The sequence below is a fragment of the Aplidium turbinatum genome, chromosome 1 (genome assembly GCF_918807975.1).
Source record: "Aplidium turbinatum chromosome 1, kaAplTurb1.1, whole genome shotgun sequence".
NCBI classification, from domain to species: domain Eukaryota; kingdom Metazoa; phylum Chordata; class Ascidiacea; order Aplousobranchia; family Polyclinidae; genus Aplidium; species Aplidium turbinatum.
Genome location: NC_137472.1, coordinates 54,653,792 through 54,678,418, shown reverse-complemented (window position 1 = coordinate 54,678,418; position 24,627 = coordinate 54,653,792). Strand labels below are relative to the sequence as shown.

The 24,627-nt window shown below is 36.2% G+C and overlaps 1 protein-coding gene across 1 annotated transcript; it reads right to left on the bottom strand.

Annotated features, from left to right (window-relative positions):
• Positions 1 to 265: 265 nt before the first annotated feature.
• Positions 266 to 24,379, bottom strand: LOC145772036 (phospholipase B1, membrane-associated-like). The gene is made up of 24 exons (XM_082583847.1): positions 24,295 to 24,379; positions 23,845 to 23,918; positions 21,643 to 21,718; positions 18,591 to 18,649; positions 17,973 to 18,084; positions 16,930 to 17,035; positions 16,002 to 16,053; positions 15,582 to 15,725; positions 15,081 to 15,260; positions 14,777 to 14,881; positions 14,291 to 14,386; positions 13,455 to 13,517; positions 9,176 to 9,296; positions 8,648 to 8,709; positions 8,131 to 8,209; positions 7,800 to 7,858; positions 7,221 to 7,332; positions 6,704 to 6,812; positions 6,121 to 6,316; positions 5,206 to 5,385; positions 4,554 to 4,658; positions 3,984 to 4,079; positions 3,050 to 3,112; positions 266 to 2,446 (listed from the first exon to the last, which is right to left on the bottom strand). The coding sequence occupies exons 1-24, from the start codon at positions 24,371 to 24,373 to the stop codon at positions 2,051 to 2,053; spliced, it is 2,724 nt and encodes a 907-aa protein (XP_082439973.1). The 5' UTR covers positions 24,374 to 24,379; the 3' UTR covers positions 266 to 2,050.
• Between the last annotated feature and the right edge of the window lie 248 nt (positions 24,380 to 24,627).

The window sequence follows — 24,627 nt, the reverse complement described above, 5'->3', positions numbered from 1 at the left end:
TGTTTCTGTGGTGTGCCATTTTGCTGCTAAATAAATGGTTTTTATTTGTCTCAATCCTTTTTATAAAGTCAATCCTTCTTACCAAAAGAATGCCAGAACATTGAAAACTTTGTTATTACTAGAAGAGAAAAAAAATCATTATCTTGTCAGTAAAACTATATTGATGATTTCAACTGCTGGACACTTTTTGACTTTGTAGGGAGAAAGAAAGAGCGATCTTCCTGGCGTCAGCACTACCTGAATACTCACTATAGAACAGCGAGCATTGTGTTTCGCTAACCATACCGGTGTAGCCTCCACACTAGCCATCAAGGCTTTTCCCAAGAACATGTGTTTCTGGCAGGGCACAAAGTTTTACAAATTACACCAAAGAGGGTGCAGCCCAAAAAGTTTAAGAACGCCTGTTCGAAAACAACGATAGCCTACTGTATGTTTCTTCGGCTTTCTTTTTTGTACCGAATAGCAGATACGTCAACGAAAATAAAATGATATTCCAATTAAAACATCAATCTGTTTCATACTGATTCAACATCTTCAAATGTTGAATTAATGTAAAAAGCCTGATTAATTTGTTAAGATGATATGAATTCCGGTTTGGCAACATAATCATCCACCCTTGTAGATAGGATTGGGCTCTACAATGTTGACTGTATACTATTTACTGTATAAAGACCTATATGGACGTTAGATGTATTTTTGTGTGACTGAAACCTTGTATGCTGTAATTTTCTATTTTTCCGCAATAATAAAACTTTTTTGATGAGTTACTATCACACAAATAACCACGTGAGTTTGAGATCACTGACCGAGCAAAGTGTATCGGCACTGTGTATGTGCACAGTTTACGAGGGTCAGCAAACGCTGATCTTCATTCAATGTTTACAAATCTGGAAAATTAGGCTATAAGTATAAGAGTTACTGAAATTGAAATACTTTTAAAGTTTATTTTATGATTGAAGAAAACGTTTGAAGTAAAAACGTGATTATTTTAAACAGTTTTTATGCCACTTACAAAACATTTATGATGAGGAATGACCTTAAAAAAACATTTGTAGCGAAAACACGGTAAGCCTGAAAAGTGTATCTATTTTTTATTATTAATGACAATAAAAGTTATATGGGCATTCTTTATTGTTTACTCACCAAGAACTGGCTTTCATTCCAAATTTGATGAGATTGCATAGATTTTAGCATGGTATTAAAACATAGAATAAACACAGAGCTTTCATTAAAGCACCACGCTGTAAAAAAAACTGTAGCCAATCATTTTGAACTACAGTTGCTATTGGTTTCCATTGTCCAACCTTCCAACTTAGCAACAGCTGTTACCAACAACTATGGTTCAACACTTCATATAAAACTAGAATTTAGGCTATACGTAATTGTCAGTTGCAAGTCATTCTTCTAGATGGGGTATCGAACATGAAATGTTTCTGAAGGTTCAAAGACAACAATTCATAGAACAATTTCCAAAGCAAAATCACATTATAAACATTACACATGTACATTACATTCACATGCAACATAATACCAAGACACTATGAAGTTTTTAAGCGTATTTCTAAATAGGTCAAACCACATTGTCACAGCCTACTGTTTTGTTGGCTTTCATTTGGAATAGGACATGTTCCTACTAGTTGCATAAAAACTTAATAATTTGAAAATGAAATAAAATAGCAACAATATATTACATTTCGCAACAAACCACGAGGCTTGAGGCCATGTAGCCTATTTTGCATTGCATAAATGACGTTGTAAGAGTCAATAATAATTCAATAATATGACATGAGATAGCAAAAAATTACGAAAAGGTTGAAAAAATACTATACAAAGAATATTGCGATGTCGTTAGTGCACTTAACAATCAAGTGACAATACGTGAGATTATGTAAACTTAACGTCAATACGCAGTGACCTTGATTCAGCCAAGCGCTCAGTCATAGGCTAGACTTCCATAACGATTACCATCAAGATAATAGGTATTAAATGATATAAATGAAGTTACAATTACTTGAATTTGAGTTTTTTTGGTGTGATGTGCTCAGAGTTGTCAGCGGATTAACAGCGACAAAAAAATGGCAAGAGACCAGATGTGCATTGAAAGAGACAATAAGTTATTGCCGGCACAACAAGTTGTCTCTTCTACTTCAACTGGCATTTTTGTGGTTGTTTCTTTGTCTGGTATTTTTGTGGTTGTTTCTTTGTCTGGTATTTTTGTGGTTGTTTTGCTTGGTTGTTTTGTTGTTGTTATGACAGAAGGTTGTTTTGTTGTTGTTATGACAGAAGGTTGTTTTGTTGTTGTTACGACAGAAGGTTGTTTTGTTGTTGTTATGACAGAAGGTAGAGTAGTGGTGACAACACTGGAACCTTTTGTTGTTGAAGGCGCTTGAGTGGTGTTTGGGTAGACTATTCCACTGTTGAGACGCGTGAAGAAAAACGGAGACTCCTGAAATGCAAACAAAACGTCGTTGCGGTTTTGGTGATAAGTTATCAGAGTCTAAGTTATCAGTTGCATTTCAGAGTCTATGTTATCATTGATAACAACAGAATCATAGACTCTCGGACTCGGATAATTAGGTTTTTTACAAATAACTATATCAAGAAAAGTCTCTTTCAATAACAAATGAAGAACAATTTTTAACTTATAAAATGTTTTCTTCTAATGTTTTCTTGTAATGTTTTCTTGTTTTCTGTTTTCTTCTAAATAGTTTTCTTCTAATGTTTTCTTCAACATTTATAGCTACAATGTAAATTCGCTCTGAGGATGAGCATTTTCATGGTGCGCGAAACGTTAGTGAAGCAAATTTGTATGTTTCTGCTTTACTTCGCATTTATCACATAACATAAGCATTGCAACTCTTGCTAGAATATCTAATAATCTTGATAAATTCTCAGATTTCCACTATTCATGTGAGTATTCTGTTTCAAAATAATTTTTATTTGTAGAGATTGTTTACTTTGTGATAATAGTATTCTAATTATGTGGTCATTTGTTTCTAAATTTTTAAGTATATGAGCAATAAAATAACATTAATCAATGACAAAATACCGCAGTTGGGCATTTCAAGTCTGTTATGTTCCAAACTGTCGTCTTTTGCTCAACAGGCTCCAACTGAAATATAAAAAATTGCAAGTTGTAATACAGGTATAGTGCTTTTTGTGCTTAAACTGCAAATTAAAACCGGGGATTCATACTATAGGGATCGCCAACTCGGCTGGAAATCCGACAATCGGAGTGTAAAAGTGTTGCCAGATAGATTTTACATTTAAAAAAATATATATTATTTTGGCATTTTTAAAGTAGTAGTTGCCCAAAACTTGCCCGTAAATAAATATTTTAAAACTTATCTAAAGCAATTTTATTGTTCAATTATCAAACTATCATATTTTTGGCAAATTTAACCTCTCTTGTACATAAAACATATTACTTGAAAAATAATTACCGGCTTCAACACTTAAAACGTGAAACTCTTTATTCCTGAGGTGTATTTTTAAATTTCTCAATTTTTTTTGTTCTTAACTGGTTAGTATAATTTTTTTTAAACCTGCAAGTTTTATTTAAGTTTTGCACATAAATTCAGCACATTCTTATTGCAAAGTAACACAACTACAAACTACTTTAACTCAATCTTGTGCAACTTTAAACTTCAGGTTAGTTTTAAACGGACAAGCTTTGGTTGACCACTACTCTTTAAAAATGCCAAAATAACATTTTTTCTAAAAATAAAAAAAAAATATCTGGCAACACTTTTACACTCCGATTGTCGGATTTCCAGCCGAGTTGGCGATCCCTATACTATGAATCTCTGATTAAAACCCAAACAAAACCAGTCAAAGTTATGACTATGAAATTAGTTGTTGACTTATCGACCCCTTTTTGTATTTTTTCAACCAAGATTGAAAACAGTGTATTTTTGTTTGGTAATATCAACTTAGGCTACAGTATTTTTAGTAATATTTCTACCATTTCATGCCAATCTTACCATATTGTTCCACAAGTTCAAGGCGCCCATTGCGTGACCTTTCGAACTAAAATGAAAGCAATCAGGGGCGAAAAAGGAAGCATCCACTTTTCCACTCTGATGAAACAATTGAGATAATAAATATATTCAGATGACACCACCGATGAGCCCTTATGATTGACCATTGAGCAAGTTAGAACGTGTTGTAATATCGAGAATATCGAGTGGTAAGGACCCCGACGTTCAAAGAGATGTTTGTTTGACACCTCTTCTTTTTTGTCGTGTCAGGCTCTGGAGCTGAAGGTCTATCCTTTTATTACCCCATGATTCATGATGTTCCTGGACTACAGTACACTGAAAGGCTACTGGAGAGCAGTCAGTCTTTGGTTACATCATCTATGACACGCAGACTTTTCACTCCGTTAGGTAGCTTAAAAGCATAAGACTGTGTTTTTGGCAAGACGCTTAACACCATTCCTAAAAATGGACACAAAGAGTGGATTTTTTATTTTCTAGTCCACTTAATGTGTTGCTTCAACCATTGAGCGTAGGATGCGATAAAAAAAAAAGTTAAAGTAATAGGCTTCTTACTTCGGTGCGAGGTAACACAGTGTCTTTAAGGAATGGCTGCAGAACAACAGTAAAGTCATCACGTTGGTCATATCTTCCGCTATCGATCAGTTGTTTTGTCAAAGCCTGAAAATCGTAGAAATTTATGTAAGCTAATGCACGTGAAAGTTTATAAGCATTACTAAAAAGTAAAACTATTTTTAATGATTAAAAACTAGTTTTAATGTTCGCTAGATTTGCTAGCTCGGAAGGTTAGGACTAAATCTTTTTTTCTGTGTGATTTGTTTTCAATTTTGACTACACAACATCACAATAATTTTATTTTTTGACTGCAAATTTGACACTCAGCTGCCGAACATGGTAAGCTATAAATATGCAATAATGGTGACGCTATAAGAGTAGAAAATAGACATTTTTCTATCGCAGTGAAACCCATCTACACAATAGCTTTGTATGGATGTTTATTTTATTGTATATTTTTGAGATTTTCTGGAAGTAGCTTAGGTTGTACGCAAACACTGTATGAAACTGCTTAACGGTATTCGAATAGAAAAAGTTTGGAATCCCTGATTTATAGCCTACAGTGGCTTATTTTTCACGACGAAACTTAAGTGTTTGCAGTTTTCTGGTGTTGAGCTGCTGTCAAAGTATTAAAACTGTTGACGTAGCCTACCTGATATTTCTTGTTCTGTTCTCTGATATCCACCTGATCAGTCTCATTGGCTGACGCAATGTAATTGCAGACAGACAACTGGGCAGCCCTGCATGCTGGTGTTCCTCCTTCTCCATCAGGAATTTGAGGGAGCAAATAGATTTCCAAAATGTCTATTACGTTTACAAGAACACGGGGAACCTAAGATGGAAAATAAACATACAAAAAATTAAACTTTGTTTTTGTTTGTGCCGATGTTCTTGAAGTTTAAACATGAAAATTATGAAGTTGTTACGTAGATTATGGTAAATTTTAAATTTTTATAGTCTTGCCTTGGTTGGTAGTAATAATAAAAATTTTTTTTTAAACATATGCCATGGCCACCTGGAGATGCGGCCTGATTTGTCACATTTTGCAGATTTTGATTACAGCTACTGCGAGTGCTTGACTGACATTTTTTGAGATGTTTTTACTTTTTGCGGTTTCCTAATGACATAAAACTTTTTTGTTGCCTTGGGGAAGCAGTAGCAAATGAGAAAAAGTAAGTTAAAAAACGCAAAATCAGACTGTTATTTAAAATTAACAGTCTGACTAAAATTTACAAAATCAAGTTTTCTTTGTTTTTCAACTTGTGAGGATGTCAAAACCTATTGTGTCATCTGGGGAAAAGAATAAAGAAAGAGTAAAAATCTAATTTTTAGGAAAATTTATTTAAACGTTCGCCCAAAGTTAGAAAAACCTGGAAATTTCTGCAAAATGTGACAAATCAGGCCGTATCTTCAGGTGGCCATGCATATGCCAATGTCATAAAGTTAGCTGCAATATAAAATACTTTAATGTTTGTTTCAAAATGTGTAGGCTTATAGTCTACATATGAATTTCGTAACATCAGCACTCTGCACACCCGATACCAAATATCTTAGATAATAATTTAACCTCTTTCTGAAGTAGATCTAAAGCGTCTCTCAAGAAATCACGGTAAGATTCTGGTGAAGCGTCATCGTCTCGTTTCAAAGCGCAGAGATCGTTCCCACCAATAAAAATGGATATGACTTTCCAATCATTTTCATAATTTGTCCTTGGATCATCTTTCATCAATTGGATTAAGTTCGTTGCTTGGTCAATCATGTCCCTGTAACAAAATCAATGAGAGTTTAGTGGATCATCAAGACCCGAATAAGCCAAAACGCTCTTAGACTGCAGAATAAACTAACAACAATTGTAATGAAAATATTAATAATAACATTTGTTTATATGCTGTTGTAGCACAAAAGACAAAATTTGGACATCTTCAGCAACAAAACTAAATTAAAAATGTTTGTTTAGGCAATCATTTCAACTCCAGTCTATTCTCATTGATTGCCAGACTATTTTTTGCCTCTTGATGAGACTCGATGTAAAATCATGCACAGATTTAAGAAATAATGATGGATGGACCAATTATTCGGGAGCAATAAAGCTGCTTCAAAATATATTCAATTAACTTTATATTGTGCAGCAGTAGCCTATGCCCACCTACCTTGCTCTTGCTCCTGGCACAGCCGCATTAAACCAAAGCAGATCTCTATCCCCTGGGGTTTGGCCTTGAGAGTAGCCTTTCAAAGCTGGATTAAAGTTTCGGAGAATATCTGCAAGTATTTTTGCTGTGTTGTTTCTTGTTTAATGAATGTACGAGTGAGATACATGTTATAAGGTTACACAACTTCTTTATATGCACATTGCGCATTATGTTAGTGGATAGAAATTTTTAAACTTAGTTCCAAATTTGCAATTGCTATATAATTATTTAAGTTCTTTAACAATATCGCTTTTGAAGTTTATTAAACTTTAATAAGCTGTTTATAAATATTCTTACAGTATTAGCCTATGATTACTTTGACATGCGTTGATTTCAAGCTTAGCCTATAGAGCTAATTTATTCTTCGACTCACATGCGTTGTAGTCCAGAGACCCTTTAATGCATACATTAATTTGTTGGTCAAATTAGCCTACGTTCTTCTTCTTGAAGAAGAAGAAACCTACGTTAAAAAACCTACTTGGCAAAGTAATCGAGGTCGTGAGATTGTGATCACCACCAATAGTCCATGATATGCCTCTGTATGCCACAGCAACTCCAGGAATGGTATCTGCATCAGCACCGGAAGCAGCCTAGTATAACATCGGCGTATACAAGATGTGTCTTAAACCAATTCTTTTCATCTGTTGTTTTTGGTATTGCAAAGAGAAACTTTTATCTTTTGGAGTTAAACTCCAGTTATTTCTCTTTGTTTAACGATTGTTTTAAAGATGTACAGTACAAGCTAGGGCCAAACTTCTCAATATCAAGTATGTTTCTTTGCGAGAAAACATGGTAACTGGATAAAGTAGACAACGAATCAAAACAATTGTTGCTCCACGCCTGCCCAAACGTCTAACCTGAGCCGTCACCACCAATCACGGGTGGTAAAAAGCAGAGCCCATTGACCCTTGGGGTGGCGAAGAAGAAAAGGTTTGCACGAAAAAGATAAAAAAGTACCTTAGGCTATATGTTTTGTTATAATATGTCAATCAATATAACCTACCGTGTTCACACGTTCTCATCAAACGATACCAGCAGTTAATGTTTGGCTACTTACTGTAATTGAATCTCCCATAGCTCCTACAATATCAATGTCAGCCGGTCGAAGTTGATGAACTGAAAAAATCAGACAATTTGAAAAGCAATTCATTTAGCTGCTTGAAAAAGCTATTTAAGTTCTTAAAATAATATGCAAACACGTTAAAATGTAATATAATTTTGTAAACAAAGTGAAATTCCCATATACATATTTTTTTTTGTTATTAGAAGGAAACAAATGCAAAACTTTCTACACTTAAAAATTAAAAATAAAACTGGTACAGGTGCAAACAGGGACCTCGCACGACTCTTTATGTTGTTGAGGTGGTGAAATTGAGGAATTAGCTTACCAGTTGTTGCCTTTGGAGAGCAGAGAAAATTTATGTCAAAGTAGTCAATTCCAATTGCTCGTGGCTTCTCCTGGGATCTCTACAAATCGATAAAGTGCATTTTGGTTATTTAACGTATTTTTGTGATGTTAAATCGCTGCAAATAAAATAAAACTTGAATATTGGTTCAAGATAACAATGCAACAAATGCTTTAACGTATTTACATTTGCAAGTAATATAAAGTCTATCTGCGTTATTCAGCAAAAAGTCATTATTTGATATCAATATTAGCCTACAGATCCAATGTTAGCATAGCTGACAATAAACAATAAAAAAAATTTTACTACAAGATAAAAGGAATAATTTTTAGTAGAACTCTTAGTCGCTACAAAATCATTGTTCTTAAATATTTCACTTTTTTTCGTGTAACAGGTTGTTTGGTTTTGTTTTACGAATAAACGTCACTAAATGTTTGAGGAGCAGATGCTTTAGGTTGTAAAGCGTCATGGAGTTTATTATAATTTCTTTATAGCTTACCTCACTCTCAAACTCAATCTTTTTGAGCTCACTCATCTGCTGCTCCCAACGTGTCATTGAGTCTAAAAAAAATTAGTTTGGAATCAAGCTATGAAGCATCAATCAATATTGCTCAGACTAGTTTTTTTCCTGTTTTGTCATGTTTTAAGAATGGAAGAAGACAACCAAATAAAACGAACATACAATCTGGAATGGTTTGGATGCACACGGCCCAAAATAAAATGACCCCAACGGCATGGTAATTCCCGGCATACCCAACAAACTACAGGGTTGGCATGACTGAAAACTTTGAAAGTCTAAAGTTGCCACAGCAACTGCAAAATAGAATATGCTCGTAGATACAGATGTAAAATCACTTTCATGACACGTATAGCATATAACCAATCCAATGGTAAGCCAAAACCAATAGTCACATATGCTGTTGATTAGTAAGTTAAAATAAGAACTTATATAAATAATGCTTAAACCATCACCATATTTACAAAGGCAAGTGACTAAATAAGATATCATTTTGCTGACAAAACCAACCAGTTGTTGTTGATTGTTTGGTAACATCTTGATCATCTTTCGTTTGAAGCGAAGCTTTGTGTGTGTTCGATTTGCCTGACGATATCCCACTGTTTAACCTTGTGAAAATATACGGGGCATCCTGAAACAAAAGTAAATTTAAACGGTCAAGGTGAATGCACAACCGCGTAGTGGGAGCCATGTTGAGACATTCGAAAAAGAATTGGGCACGCTTGAAAGCATCCGTCTGTATTTTTGGAAGAACATTTATTGGCGTTCCTAAAGGTGGTCATGAAATGTTTCTTCCTTGCTTTCAAGGAATCTTAAATCATCAGGTTGGCTGGTTTTGAATCTTTATCCTCGGACTGACAACGCCTTGATAGGTTATTCCTGGTAGTTTCGCATACTTGTAGAGGCTCTTGACGCAGGGCCGGTTACCGAGATTGGCAGAGTGAAGTTTTCTGATTGTTGAAATGTGCCAGGGAATTATTCCATTCATTAGGTGCCGATGAATGGAGAGCAGTCCTGAAATGCGTTGCTCAAGCGCACACCCCGAGAGTCGAACTTGCGCCGCGTGATTTTGACCCGTGCGCGTAACCACTGAGCTAACGGGGCAAACATTCCTAAAGCAGACATTAAATATTAAGATTTGAAACATGTTTTCATTCGCAATAATGCATTATATCTTATCGATTTGAAAGGGTTTCGATTGCTGTAAGCATAGATGTTGGGAGATGTTAGTTCCTGGAGGGGCAAAAGAATTCTTGCCAAATAGGACTGATTGTGTCTTGAAGGTTGTGCCTTTGAACATTTTTAGCTAAATGCACTAACTTACATGTTTAATTCAATAGTGAAGCATTATCTTGAATCATCAACAGTATCATAGCCGATGCGGCCTTTGATGAACTAGATGCTCAGTTCGTAAATTTTTCCAGTGTTCCCTTTGTCGCGCAGTGTCCCAAAGTGTTCTTGGTTGGCTGATTGATGTATTGAAATTGGATATAAATGTTGTTCTTTGTCTGCCACGAGCACGTTTCCCGAGAAGGCGGCCGCTTAGACAGAGATTTTCGAAATCTTCCTTTCTGATAATGTGACCGAGAAATTTGAGTTGCCTTTGAGTTATGTTGTTCAATAGTTCCTTATCTTGATGTACTTGGTTCAAAACTTCTGCATTTGTGATGTGATCAGTATATGAAATCCTGAGCATTCTTCTGTAAAACCACATTTCTGCTGCTTCAATGTTACGCCTAGTTTCTGTGTTGAAAGTCCATGTTTCACAACCATACTGGAGAACAGACCACACTAACACTTTGAGAAGTCGCACCTTCAGAAGAATAGAAAGCTTGCGATCCAATAGAATAGGTCGTAGTCTATTAAAAGCGTCTTTAGCTAGGCCTATTCTTCTTCGTATCTCTTTCTTACATCGTGCGTCCGCTGTTAAGAGAGAACCAAGATAGTTGAAAGAAGACACTTGTTCAATTGTGTTGCCTCCCTGGTGAAGTACAAAGTGGGGTTCAGGACTTTGTTTGGAGATAGTCATGCATTTTGTTTTTTTGTCATTAATTTCAATTCCATATTTTGCACTGATGTCTGAAGTTTTGTTAATTAGTGTTTGTAAACCATCCGGGGATGTCGCTATGAGCACAGTGTCATCAGCATAGCGAATATTGTTTAATGAGATGCCGTTCACTAAAACTCCCTCATCAATACCTTCTATTTCTCTGAGAATCATTTCACTATACAAGTTAAACAGATCTGGTGACATCACACAGCCTTGTCTGACCCCACGTTGAATTTCAAAATATCTAGACAGACCTTCAGGTAGGCGAACTGCAGCTTGTTGTTGGTAATACACATTCTTAATTATGCGCAGGTCCTTGTGATCAACGTTAATGTTGTTCAGCATCTCAAAAAGCTGTTCGTGACGAACTTTATCGAAGGCTTTTTTAAAATCTACAAATGCTAGATATAGGTCTTGCTGGACTTCGATTGCTCTTTCACCAAGCATTCTCATCGTGAAGATTGCGTTGGTTGTTCCCCTGTCTTTCATGAAGCCAAATTGATTGCCCCCTATTTCTGGAAGCAATTGCCTTCTTAAGCGTTGGAGGATGATCTTTAGCAGCAATTTCACAGTGTGTGAGATCAGACTAATAGTGCGATGTTTGTCGCAATCAAGTGTTCCTGGAACTTTGGGTAGTGCAATGAATACTGATTTCAACATGTCCTCAGGAATCACACCACTTTCATATATTCTGTCTAAGAGCTTCCATATGATGTCTATTCCTTCTTCGTCTAGAGCTTTAAGCATTTCCACACAGATTTCATCTGGCCCAGCTGCTTTTCCTGTTTTCATTTGATGCAGAGCCCACATAATTCGGCTTTCAAGATCGGTGGACCTGTCACATCTCGAGATGCATCTTCAGTAAGCTTGCTTCTGCTTGCATCCCGAAAGAGGTCCTGTATATATTCCTCCCATCTCTGAGTTACATCTTTTGGGTCATGAAGGATGTCTCCATTTGCCGCTCTGATACACTTCGATGTTGGTGCTGATTTTTTGCCTACAAGCTCGTTTATCTTTTTGAACATGTGTTTCCCATCAAGTCGAAGTTTCTCAATTTCTAGACATTTTTCTTCAAGCCATTTTTCTTTAGCTTTATGACATTCTTTTTTAATTTCAAGGTTTACTAAACGATATTGTATTGGATCCTGTTTCAATTTACGACGTTTGTCCATTAAATTCCTTATTTCAGAATTGAACCAATAAGTTGAAGTTTTCTTGCTCTGGTCCATCTTAGGAATATTAGTGTATGCGGCTTCCTTGATAACGGTTGAATATACATTCCAGTAAGTTTCGGGGTCTTGCGGCAAAGTATCTGGCAAGTTTTTCAGGACATCATGTTTGAAGTTTGCACAAACATCTAAATCACCGAGAGACTGTAGGTTAAACTTTAGGTTTGGTTTTGGTTTTTGAATGCACTTGAAAAACAGTTGAAATCTTGCAACGACTGGATTGTGGTCCGAGTCAATATCTGCTCCTGGGTATGCATGGCAATCTTTAACAGCATTCCTGTATCGAGTATTCATCAAAATGTAATCTATTTGATTTCTTGCTCTGTCTCCTGGGCTTGTCCAGGTGTACCTTCTTCTTCGATGTACGTTAAACCAAGTGTTAGTAATTGTCAGGTTTTTGTCCCTACACCAGTCAACCAGCCTGTCACCTCTCTCATTTCGTTCACCAAGCCCAAACTGACCAACAATTTTACCTTCCTCCATACATCCAACTTTGGCATTAAAATCTCCCATAACCATTGTAACTTCATTTGGTTTGCAAGTTTTGTAGAGATCATTCAAGGACTCATAGAACTTATTGATTTCATGTTCGTCCGAGTCAGCTGTGGGAGCATATACAACTATAATGTTTACGTTGAAAGGACTTGATTTGAGTTTCACCATTAGCATTCGTTCATTCTTTGGCCAGAAGGAGAGCACTGACTTTGCTAATTGCTCAGACAGTATTAGAGCTACTCCATGTTGATGTTTTAAGCCGGCTGAATAGAAAATCCTTTTTTTATTTTTAGTAAATTCTCCCGAATTAGTCCATCTAATTTCACATAGACCCAAGCAATCAAGTTTCATTCGGTCTAGCTCTACCAACACGTTATCTAACTTTCCTGCTTGATGGAGTGTTCTAACATTCCATGTTCCAATTCTAGATATCTTTTTCCTAAAGTTTCTTGCATTGTTTGAGTTGGCATAATGTACCACGGTTGCTGAATGACGATCCCGCGGACCCCGTGGCCAGTGCTCTGCCTGTGGCACTTGTAAAGATCCTGCGTTACCGGACGCGACACCTGCACGCATTGAGCGGCGACTGGTCTCGTTTACGTCATTTGTGTTTCTTTTAATTTGTTGCATCATAGTTAACTAGGCCGAATACTGGGGTGGGTGGCCTATGTATCCTTCCCCAGGGGACGATATTGGTTCAAGAGGAGACGCCGTCAGCAAGAACTCCTCTCTATTCAGGAGCGCCGGTGATTGAAAATCGATCACACACGTGGAGGCTCCGTCCCAATCGCTCCCTATCTTGAATATTTAAGTGAAAAACAAAAAGAAATTCAATGGAAATGTAGCACATAGCCTAAGATGCTGGTTACTGTTGAAAAATGTCTTTTAATATTGCGAATGCGAAACACGTAATAGGCTTTAATTGTCTACAAACCATAGCTAAACTGCATGTAGAAAACGAAGCATGAAACCAAAATTGTTAATATGAAATCTTAATTCCATTGCAAGTGAATACCTTCGTCGGACATTTCAAGTCTGAAATGCTCCATGTTGTTGATTTGCTTCCGACCGGTTCGAACTGAAAATAAGAAGTTTTTCTTTTGAAAAAACAAAACAAAACAAAGCATTTGAATGTTTAAAATACGCTCACAATATCTTTAACTATTACTAGGTCTGTCAAGAAGAGGTGATCAATCAGTTAGGCTTGGAGTTCACTTTGCTAAGGCCACGATTAGAGGAGGGTTGCAGGTTTCAGTTTGGTTGTAAAATAAACAAATGCAAAAAACTAATAATGGCAAACTACAGTGCAGCCCAACAGTGTGGTTTCTAATTTGCAATGGTCTGTGTGCAGAAAAAAATCTGCAACTTTAAACAAAAATTAAGCCAACGTTCAGCCATTTTTGACAATGATTCAACGTCTGCGAATGTTAAATCAATATAAAAAAAACGACTGATTTGCCAGCTGAAATTTTTGTCTTAACCTTGGTGAACTTACCATCAGAAAAGTCGTACGATTTCTTGCAGAGTTTTTGCAAAGTCATATTTACTTATGGCAAGCTTTTTGTGTTAACCTTTGTAACATCAAACATTAATTTTGATTTTACTTCAAACTTATGTTTGCAATACAATTTTTATCACTGAACATAAAACAAATGCTTTTACGTTTGCTGAACAAAAACAGCAACGTCTTTAAAATTTTTGTAACGTGGAGAGTCAAAGATTGCTGAACTGGCGTAAGTGATGCATGCAAAGTCGCTGTCTCGTTGCTCAGTGATTTCTCTTTTTGCAAAAATTAAATTTCAGGTAGAGTACCGTAGGCTACATAATATGATAATGCAAACCAGTACCTACCATGTTATTCCATACGTTTATAGCGCCCATGGCATGTCCTTTGTCACTGAAGTGAAAGCAATCAGGAGCAAAAAACGATGAATCCACGGAGCCGTTCTGTAAAATATTTAGGCTACTGAAGCATGCCTTTACCAATAAATTATATAGACTTGAACAGGATTGCAAGCTTGTCTGTTTTATTGCATTATAACTTATTGTGGCCAGTTTATAATCAGTTTTACACATTAAAACGAAAATGTAACAAACATGTCGATAATGTAATAGCGATAGTATTTTCTGCATTCTGAGACTTGAATGGTTGAAACGCTTGTCTTGGTTTTACATCGTTTTACTGGAAAATTACTTTATAAAAAAAGTTTGTTTAAACATTAGTTAGCCTTGTTAGTACTACCGATAAAATATTCAGGTTCGTTATAAATCATATTCTCTACATCTTGTAAGTATATGTTGTGACGTTTTGTTGTAAGTAGCCATAACATATCCTACCTCTAAACGTGGTAAAATCGTATTTCTGAAAAATGGCTGCAGCACCACCGTGAAATCATCTCTTGTGTCAAACTTCCCACTATCAATCAAATCTTGAGTTAAATTCTGCAAAAAGATATGAGTTGAAAATAATTTTGTTCGGAGTGCTTGTGTCATTTACAGTACCGTTGGCAGAAGGTACTTTTGAACTCGGGCCCTTAATGATCTTAAACTCTTAAGAGACATCGGTACCAGGCCCAAATTATCCTCTCAATGGATTGGTCATTTGCCAGACGACTGTGTGACAAAAGTGTTTCAATTATACCTGATACATTCTGTTCTGTTCTTTGACCACTTCTAGTTCTGCTTCATTGGCTCCGATCACTGCGCTGCAAAAAAGAGCTTGTGCTGCCCGGCATGCGGCGTCCCCACCTACACCTGTTCCAACATCTTTCAGTGGATATACTTCAAGAATTTCAATTACATTGATCAGTGCGCGTGGTAACTGCAACATAGACGCAGCATAACGGTGTTTTTTCTACAATTACATTTACAGCATAACCAATTAACTGTGCTACAATTATCACCATGATGCATTTTAAAAGAAGTTATTCATTTCGGCCATAAGCGTGATTAGACTATATGAGTGCAATAACTAATGAACATAAAAAATGACTATGGTGAGTATCTGAAAGATGAAAAATATTACCATAAATAAAATATGACCACAAGATATGATGTCGTAGGCTATAGTCTGCAACTTACATGAGAACCTGTTAAAACATATCCAAAATAATTTCCAGTATACACTTTTAACATATTTTACCTCAGCGTGGAAAATATCTAGTGCTTCTTCCAAGTACTCAATGTACTTTTCAGGGGTCGAATCGGTGTCAGAACCAAGGGCACACAAATCATTTCCTCCGATGAAAATTGAGATTAACTTCCAATCGTTTTCGTAATTTGTTCTCTGCGTTAAAAGTTATTTCCCAATTAATAAACTTGACTTTCATGAAAACTGTGTTAGTTTGATTCCACGTTGTATACATCAGGGGAGATGATGCAAATTAGTGGGATGACTTGTCATAGGCATCGAAGAAGAAAAAAGAGTAGCGGAAGAACGTGACATGTGGAAGCAAATGACAGCCAACCTTCCGATCGAAGACGGCTGGTGATGATGATACATCAGGAGTTGTTTAACTGTAGGCTACCGCAGATATGAAGAAGTTCAAAGTGACCTACTTACAGAATCATTTTTCATTCGCCATATCAAATCTCGTGCTTGGTCTGGCATATTTCTGTGAAATCATGTAAAACGTTAAAGCATAATCAACAGCCATCCTATGGTGATTAATCAAATACGTGTTTGTCCAACGTTTTCAATTGCGATGTCAACTTTTATTCTCAATTCGACTACTAAAATGGAAAAAGATTGTTAATGCAAAGTCAATAAAAACCGATGGAGTGTGAGCTTAGCAATTCAATAATTTTTAAAAGAAAACTTTCAGGATCTAGGCCTACATCACGCCATCACGCCTATACAGAGTTGATTACTATCAACTAATTAAAAACACTGCATAAATAAATGAGCATAACATTGAAAAAAATTGAAAATTGTTGAACTTACAGCAATTGGAAATTCGCAAACCATTTTTAACTCATCCAGTGGAAAGAAAATAAATTGCGTTTGCAACCCTGATTTTTCATATGCCTATTTTCCACACATAATGCAATTAAAGCAACTTTTTTAATTTCTTTACTTTTTTTCTTATTTTTTTTTCTTATTTTTTCTTTAAAAAAAAAAAGCGAAATAGCAGTTTTGCTTTTATAGTTTAACAGCATATTGTCCGCCTCGTTAGCTCAGTGGTTACGCGCCCGGCTCAAAATCACGCGGTGCTGGTTCGACTTTCGGGGGTGTGCGCTTGAGCAACGCATTCAGGACTGCTCCCCATTCATCGGCACCTAATGAATGGGACAATTCCCCGGCAACAACACTTCAACAATCAGAAAACTTCACTCTGTCAGTCTCGGTAACCGGCTCTGTGTCAAAAGCCTCTACAAATATGCGAATCTACTAGGATTAACCAATCAAGGCTTTGTCAGTCCGAGGATAAAGATTCAAAAACCAACCAAACCAACCATATCTGTGAGTATCTCATACATCTATGAATTACCTTGATCGAGCTCCTGCCACAGCAGCGTTGAACCATAAGTCTCGAGTTGGTCTTTGGCTTCCAATTGAGTAACCTTTGGCTTGGGAGTTGAACTTTCGTAAAATATCTGAAGTAAATGTTTTTAAATTGAGTTTCGTTTTCAAGAAAAACGGTTATTGATGCTTCAATGGAACTAGAGCAATAATATTTTATGTTTGTGTGAAAAAAAAATCTTAACGATCAAAGTCTTTTCAGATAACCAAGTGATTTACTGTATTTTCGACTTCTTTACTATTTAATCTAAAGTGTTTTTATGAGTTCTGCTCACGTTCACTTGCAGTAGGTAATACTGTGTAAACACTTGATACTTTCTTTAAAAAATAATTCATCAGTTACTTTACCATTTTTTTTTGTCAGTGATAAAACACAATCATTTTACTTGTGTCCAATTTGAAAACATGCAGTACCAATTACAGATACCTAGCCTACAACAGACAACTGGTAGCGGAAAAACATTGCACTGCAATAGAGTCGGCTGCTTCTTTTGGCTCGCCTTGAAATGTCTTACCAAGCCACAGTCACATGTTCTTGGTAGCTGTCCAATGGGGTCCCTTTGAGGACTGTGCATGCATTCTACCAATAGGTCACGCAACTAATAATGACCAACGAAAAAGTTATTGTTTTGCCATGCTAAACAGGTAGTCATTACCTGGTCTAGCCCCCTGAAGAACTCAGTGGTGTCTGATTGACGAAACGTCGGAATAAAAGCAGATTTTCACTGTATACATCTTGTGATAGTTTAGCTTAATTTGCACCAGTAGAACGCCTCATGTTATTTAATTATAAAAAGTTTTGTTTTGTCGTATCCAGGCTTACACCCGGTGGTTGAAGATTCAGATTAACTGGACGGGAAGTCAAGGAAGCCAATCTTCGTGTCCACCTTCAGGCATGTCTTTAAGTGTCCTGCCAAAGACACAGCCGCATGCTCTTGAGCGGTGTCGAACCGGCGACCTTTCGATTGCCGTTCCAGGCCTCTCACCACTAGGCTATGTTATAGTTATTACTTGGTATAGTGATTGCTGACTCCAATGATTGTTCTCCACCAATAGTCCAGGATAGTCCTCGGTCTTCTACTCCAATCCCAGGTACAGTAGTTGCTTCGATTCCGTTTCCAGCCTAAAGTAAAGAAGTTTCATCATGGCAACAATCATCATGTCATCAAATATCAAGCATCGTATTCTCGGGCAATTTACTGAGAGTAGATCTGTACAGTTTAAATTGAGTTTGACACTCACGCTTTGGCATTCACACTCACATCCTGGCACTCATAAGCACACTTTGGCACTCGCACTCACATTTTAGCACTCAAATTTTGATGCTCGCAAGCACACTTTGGCACCCACATTGAAATGCTCGCAAACACACTTTGGCACTCAAGCTTATTGGAACCTATGTGTCTCCAACATGCCATTTGCGTTCAGGTTAGATTGATTTGGTTTGTTGCTTTGTCTGATCCATTTCATCATAATGACATCATTTAAGTTTTGCATTGGCTTAAATTTTTTCAAGTTCTGTAACCGACTGAAAACTGAATCATGCCCAACTCCTGATCCATGAACCGAGAACGGTAACGTGCAACCACTGGGATAGTCTATAAACTGCAAGCACATTTCTCAGAATACCGTGATTGAATCTCCAAGCGCTCCAACTACGTCAATGTCTTGAGGCCTGAGTTGATGCACTAAAATATAACAATAGTAAATCAAAGGTAATAATCAGTTTTAGCAGTTCAAACGTTGTCGTGGTGCAATTATGTGAAAGCTGTTATTTCATTATTCAACTGTTTATTTGATCTTTGCAAGAGATGGACAAGTAAATGTCTGAAAAAGCATATTTATGTAAAAAAAAGTAAAGTTGTTGAAACAAAAAACAGTTGTATAATATAAAAAAGAGTTCATTTTATTTGCAAACAAATGCAAAAATATTCCACATTTTTGCAGCTAACAAAGAATGCATTCAACTTATTGTCATCAATGTTAAATTAATCATCAATATTACATCTGTTACATTATCAATGTTACACTTCACTGCAAAATCGAAATATTTTTGTTTTGTGGTATGCAAGGTTGTGTTTTTGTAAAAATTTATTTGCAGAGATTTTGGTAAAAGCTTGCGTAGTTGCAGAACAAACAAATTAAACAAAGCAACGACACATTAAATACACTTAAATTACTGGAATCAAGCAAGGTGAAAGCGCTGTCGTCCCTAGGAGTGTGTTTAACTAAAATTATTTTAAATTCTATGCTGCAGCTTAGTGTTTAATGTTTGCAAATTTATTTGTATACCCAGCAGTTAACTTTTATAGCAGCAAACAAGATCGCTTTTGCCATATACGCTGCATTTTTCAAAAAAATTTCGCATTATTTTTGCTTTATTCAAACAATCCATGCTTGTAAAATGTGGCAGAATTTTATTTAGCAGCCAAAGTCTTGCCCAAACAAGTTTGGCAACTCAACGAAATGAGCATGTGATCGATGTTTGCAACCAACCAACATTCAGCAGTGACAAGATTTGTAGGCTATAGGATTTTGCAATACATTGTTTTCTGTTTTATGAAGTGTGAGTATTTCTTCGTTAAAACTATGAAGAATATTTAGCACGATAACACCTTTAGTAGGTCTGACACAATAATAATAATACGTGTCTTGAAATTAACTAGATCATATACTGAAAAAAAATCAAAATTTTAGTTTTTACCTTATGCAGTGGTGCCGAAGTTAGTTGAGGATTGGGGGGGATAAATCAAAATTTTATCAAATTTTAGACGATTTTGAACATTGGGGGGATGCATACTTTTATACACATTTTTAGTGGTTGGCTACTGATATTAAGTTTATTAAACAATCACTGGACCTCGGTAAATTAGCTGCTAACAGCATAATATACAAACAAGAAAATGAATAAATCATGGAGATAAAAGCGCTACCAGTGCTCTTGTAAAAGACTGCTGCAAGATTAAAAAACAAGCAAAGAAAAACAATTGGTCCCTCCAGCGGGATTCGAACCTATCACCTTCCAATGAATACTTAGCTTTTCCAACAAAAAAACAGAAGTTACACTTTTTTTCTTGCCCTCTCCTTCACTAAAATCACTTCACTTAGTGCAGTATAGGATAAAGTCACTAGTCAGGAGACTGAAAACAATCGAAGCTACAGAAGAACATCTGCGAATTTATGACAAAAATACTAACCTTCAAACACATCACAAGAACTTATTACAACCGAGCATATCGCGTCTTACGGTAGTGCGCATTGAAAACTCATCAGCATTGTCATTTATGCTGATGTCATTGAGAATATTTTGGTGAATGTTGCAAACAATGCTAGCATTCACCCTTTCCTGTCCCAAAGTACTTCTCATCCAAGTTTCCAATCTACGAAGATTGGAAAATGACCTCTCACAAGCAGCAAAGCTTACCGGGCAAACTAAGAGGATCTTAAGCAGCTGGAGTATTTGAGAATAGAGAGAGGTTTTTCCAACTCGGACAATGCCTGGTAAGCTCTTTTAGCATCGTACAGAGATTTTGCTCCTGTTGCCTTTATGAATGAATCAATTTGATAACTCATCGATTGTCTATTCAGCTCTGGATAATTTTTGACCATTTCAGGAACTAAGAAGGTCTTGAAAATTCGTGCAAGTTCTTTATACTTTTCCGAATCGGAATTCAGGCTACTTTCAAACCGTTCGGTCAGTTCAGAGATAACTCTATCCATGAACTGATTGTAAAGTATTTTATAATGCAGTTGAGTGTCTTCAGTAGCTGCCATCGAGCCTCCACCCTCCACCCAATCTTTCAGGGACTCTTCTTTGCCGTGGTGCTTGCAAAGGCGTGATAAAATTAGCAGCAAATTTTTCCGGAAGTGAAACCACATTTTTGTAATTGTTCTCAAACTCCACATCACGATATTTCTCTCAAGTGATTTTCAGGGTCTGAAACAGCTTTTCACAAAAGTCAATGTCAAGCTTTTCTCCTTGCAACGTGATACTAAATTGCTTTATAAGTGCCAAGGGCTTCAAAATCAGCAGAAGTCCCAAATTTGTTTCTGCAGTTTCTTCATTACTGCAGTACCGTGGCCAGTGACATGAGCCAACTTGTCCTTAATACGGTACCTTCAGTGAAGGTCCTTCATTGTCTAGCGTCAAATCCAAGATAATTTAGAACTGTGATCAAACATCAATAAAAGAAAAACAGCCATTCGAGATGCTTGCAAACAACTAAATCGAATTAGCCTACAACTTCATAGCAAATACTTTTTTCTGAATTATTGGGGGGCGATGCTGCCAAAATATTGGGAGGGATATATCCCTCCCATCCCCTTCCCCCCCCTACTTCGCCACCACTGACCTTATGGCATTTTTAACATTAGCCTATAGGCTAATCCAGTCCTTGACAAAATTGTCCATTTTGCTCCTGCACTTTGAAAAAGTTTTAAATGTGTTATATTATTATTCTTCTTTGTCTTGAAATTATTGATTGAATTGTTACATTAAAATTATTCCTTGCATTACATTTTATAAAATTACTTCTAAAATTTAAGGAAACTTTTTCATGTTTTTTTTTAGTTAGAAATAGACAATTTAAGTGCGTTACAAATCCTATAGCCTTAAAATCTTTCAAATATTTTTAAATGCAACTTTTGTTAAATTCATTTCAAAGTTACCTCAACCACTTACCGGTTAGAGGCTTTGGAGTGCATTCAAATGAAACATCAAAATTTTCAAGGCCAGTTATGCGAGGTCGATGGTTTACCTTAAAGCAAAAAAGACGTTAAAAATGTAATTTTATGCAATGGTATTCAACAATAAATAGCCTACTGTTAATATTACAAACAAAGTGTTCAATGCCAACCAAAAAAGCCGAGGAGAGCAAATTACATCAAAGAACCTTCCGATAGCCTCAACAATGGAGTAGCTAGCCCAAAATTTTAAGGGAGCTAAATATTTTGGTTTTAAGCAGTTAATAATACTTTGTTTGGAGATCCACTTATTCAAGCATATTATGACGAAAAATGCTGAATTGACAAACTAATGTAGTTCGTTAAGGTGTTCCCCTCTGAGTGAACTGCGTTACGCAAAACTAACATATGACAAGTTAACTAAACGTTTGAACTTCGAAATAGCATAGTCTAAATCTCGTACATGCTAGAAACTTAATTATTAATAGTTAAAATTTTTGAAATCTAGGAGGCCATGACTTCTTTGCCCCCCTCTCCAGCTACGCCTATGGGCCTCAAACGGGATGAAACAGCTCGTTAAGGTTTTTAGTGTATTTGATGCAATTGTATTTATGTAGGCTACTGTATTTCAAATAAAACCAACTTTCTTATTTTATACTTCCTAGCCTAATGTCTATCATTGCTCATCTTAATAAACCTCAAACACACTTATATCACGTCCGGGTTTTATGGGGTGTTAGTCGACATTTGAGTTGGTAATTAGTTGGAAAAATGATTAATTTGAGCCAGCTAAACCATATAGAGGGGCAGCCAAGAAAAAATAAGATTCAGTGCATTTTTTAAAAAGTTGTTGTCGTTGGTATGATCTGCCATAGTCATGCCAACCAATCCGAAGGGGCAGTGGCGGCTCGTCCATAGAAACTGCAAAACTGCAGCACCCCCTGCACATTTCAGTATTTTATTTTTTTTATTAATTTCACGTTTTTTCTCGTGTTCTCTATAGATCCTACCGACTAGAAGTTTCATAATTTCTGGGTTTTAAAAAATATGATGATTTTTTAAGTTTTGTATTTGGCAGCTCTGAACTGCAAGCCCTGCAGTTGCGATCTTATAAAAGAAGAACAAAGAGAAATTGTGACGTCATATTTTGGCTCAGGTTGCTTCAAATCCCACAATTTCGAACTGCAAATTTTGCAGTTGCTGGTCACGTGGTCAGGCTAGCTACTGTTGCAAATACTGTTGTTTTCAAACACGATATTAGGTGGCTGCGACTGATGCAGTTACATGGTTAGGCTAATGTGCTTTGCTTTCTCCACAAAAAGATAAAGCTTAATTAGACTAGGTTTTCATTAGTGTTGTTAAATTAAATTTAAGAAAAGCTCTACCAATAAATTTTTGTGGTTACCAAACCTGGTTGATTTTTTATAAATTAAATGTAGCCTAGGTTCATTGTTAACTTACGATAATAAGTTAAGGCCAAAGGTCACATGCTAAAACAGCCTATTTAAACTTGATGAACATCAGGAAATTAATTGCTCAAATAGCCTCAGAATTCATGAAATACCACTAAAATAAGGTAAAATTTATGGGGGTCATGTCCCTAGACCCCTTGGCATCGCGCCTTTGGCGCTCGCTCTTTCACGTATAGGCTACCTCCGGTTGCAGCACCCCCTGCTATAAATACCACGAGCCGCCACTGCGAAGGGGGACACTGCTATGTACTAAAGCACTCAGATAACCACCCCATCTGGTCCGGATCTTTACCAGATCGGGTACGGATCTGACCATTCTTTACTAAATCTGGGCTAGACAAAGTGGCTGCTGTGTGGGCGCAGAAACTTTATACAGTTTGTAAAACGTGAAGTTGTCATGTAAAAACATAAATGACGTTTTGATACACACTAAAAGTATCAATAGTATACAAAAAAAGATAAATGCCAAGCAAAGAACCGAGTTCAGCAAATCAACAGAAGTATGGATAATTATTTTAGACCATAATTGTACATTGGGCCTACTTTCCGAAACAAAATGCTTGACATTCTGTTTCACCCTTGATTGGATTTCAGAAGCTTGTGGTATAGATGGTGAATTTTGAGATTTAATCATTGGAATCATTTCATTACAACCGGTAACAAAAAGGTTTAATTTTATTTTACAGTAGTATCAAAGCCTAATGCAAGTTAAAACAGATCTAGGCTACCATTGATTCGGGCTCCATCTTTTCTCCTATGGCTTCCAGTTCGTGAACTTTTTGTATCCATACTGAGTCACCTTCTACAAGAACATTAAGAAAAGTGAGTTGTTTTCAAATAACTTAGTTCATAACTTCCACTTAACTAAGTTTATCTACGGTTGGAGGAAAGCTAAATTTTTACATTGCTGTTATCTCGAAATGACAATTATTGGTGATATCTTGAAACAAGCCGTCGGCATTCAACAAAATCGCCTTATTTAGTAGAGATTGTTTTACATCGATGTTTTACATCATCTAACATCTGCAGAATAAGTTGATACACACATGCGCAGATGTAATATAACAAAACTTGTTATCACAAATTGCTGTTGAATCTTTACTTTCTAAAATATATTTCGACAACTAATCATAAAACAAAAGTTTATATAACTTATGTAGCCTAATCAATTATCTTACCGTAATCGACACTTCCTAACGTCCCACTCCCAAAGACAGCTAAAAGCAAGCAAAGGTACATAAAATGTTTGATCGCCATTTTTAAAACTTTGATCCTAAATATAAATAAATATTTATTATACACAATTTCAACTCACACAAATGAAACTTAAGAAACAACTGGCCAAATTTGAGGATAACTTCTAGAAGCTGAACTATGTTCCATCTTAGTTAAGCTGTCAAAGTTAAAGCTACCCCTTCTCAATTGTAATAAATCAATCATCACCAAATGTTTTTAAGTTTTAGATTACTTAACTCTTTGTAGTATCTTATTCTATGTAGCCGTCATCAAAA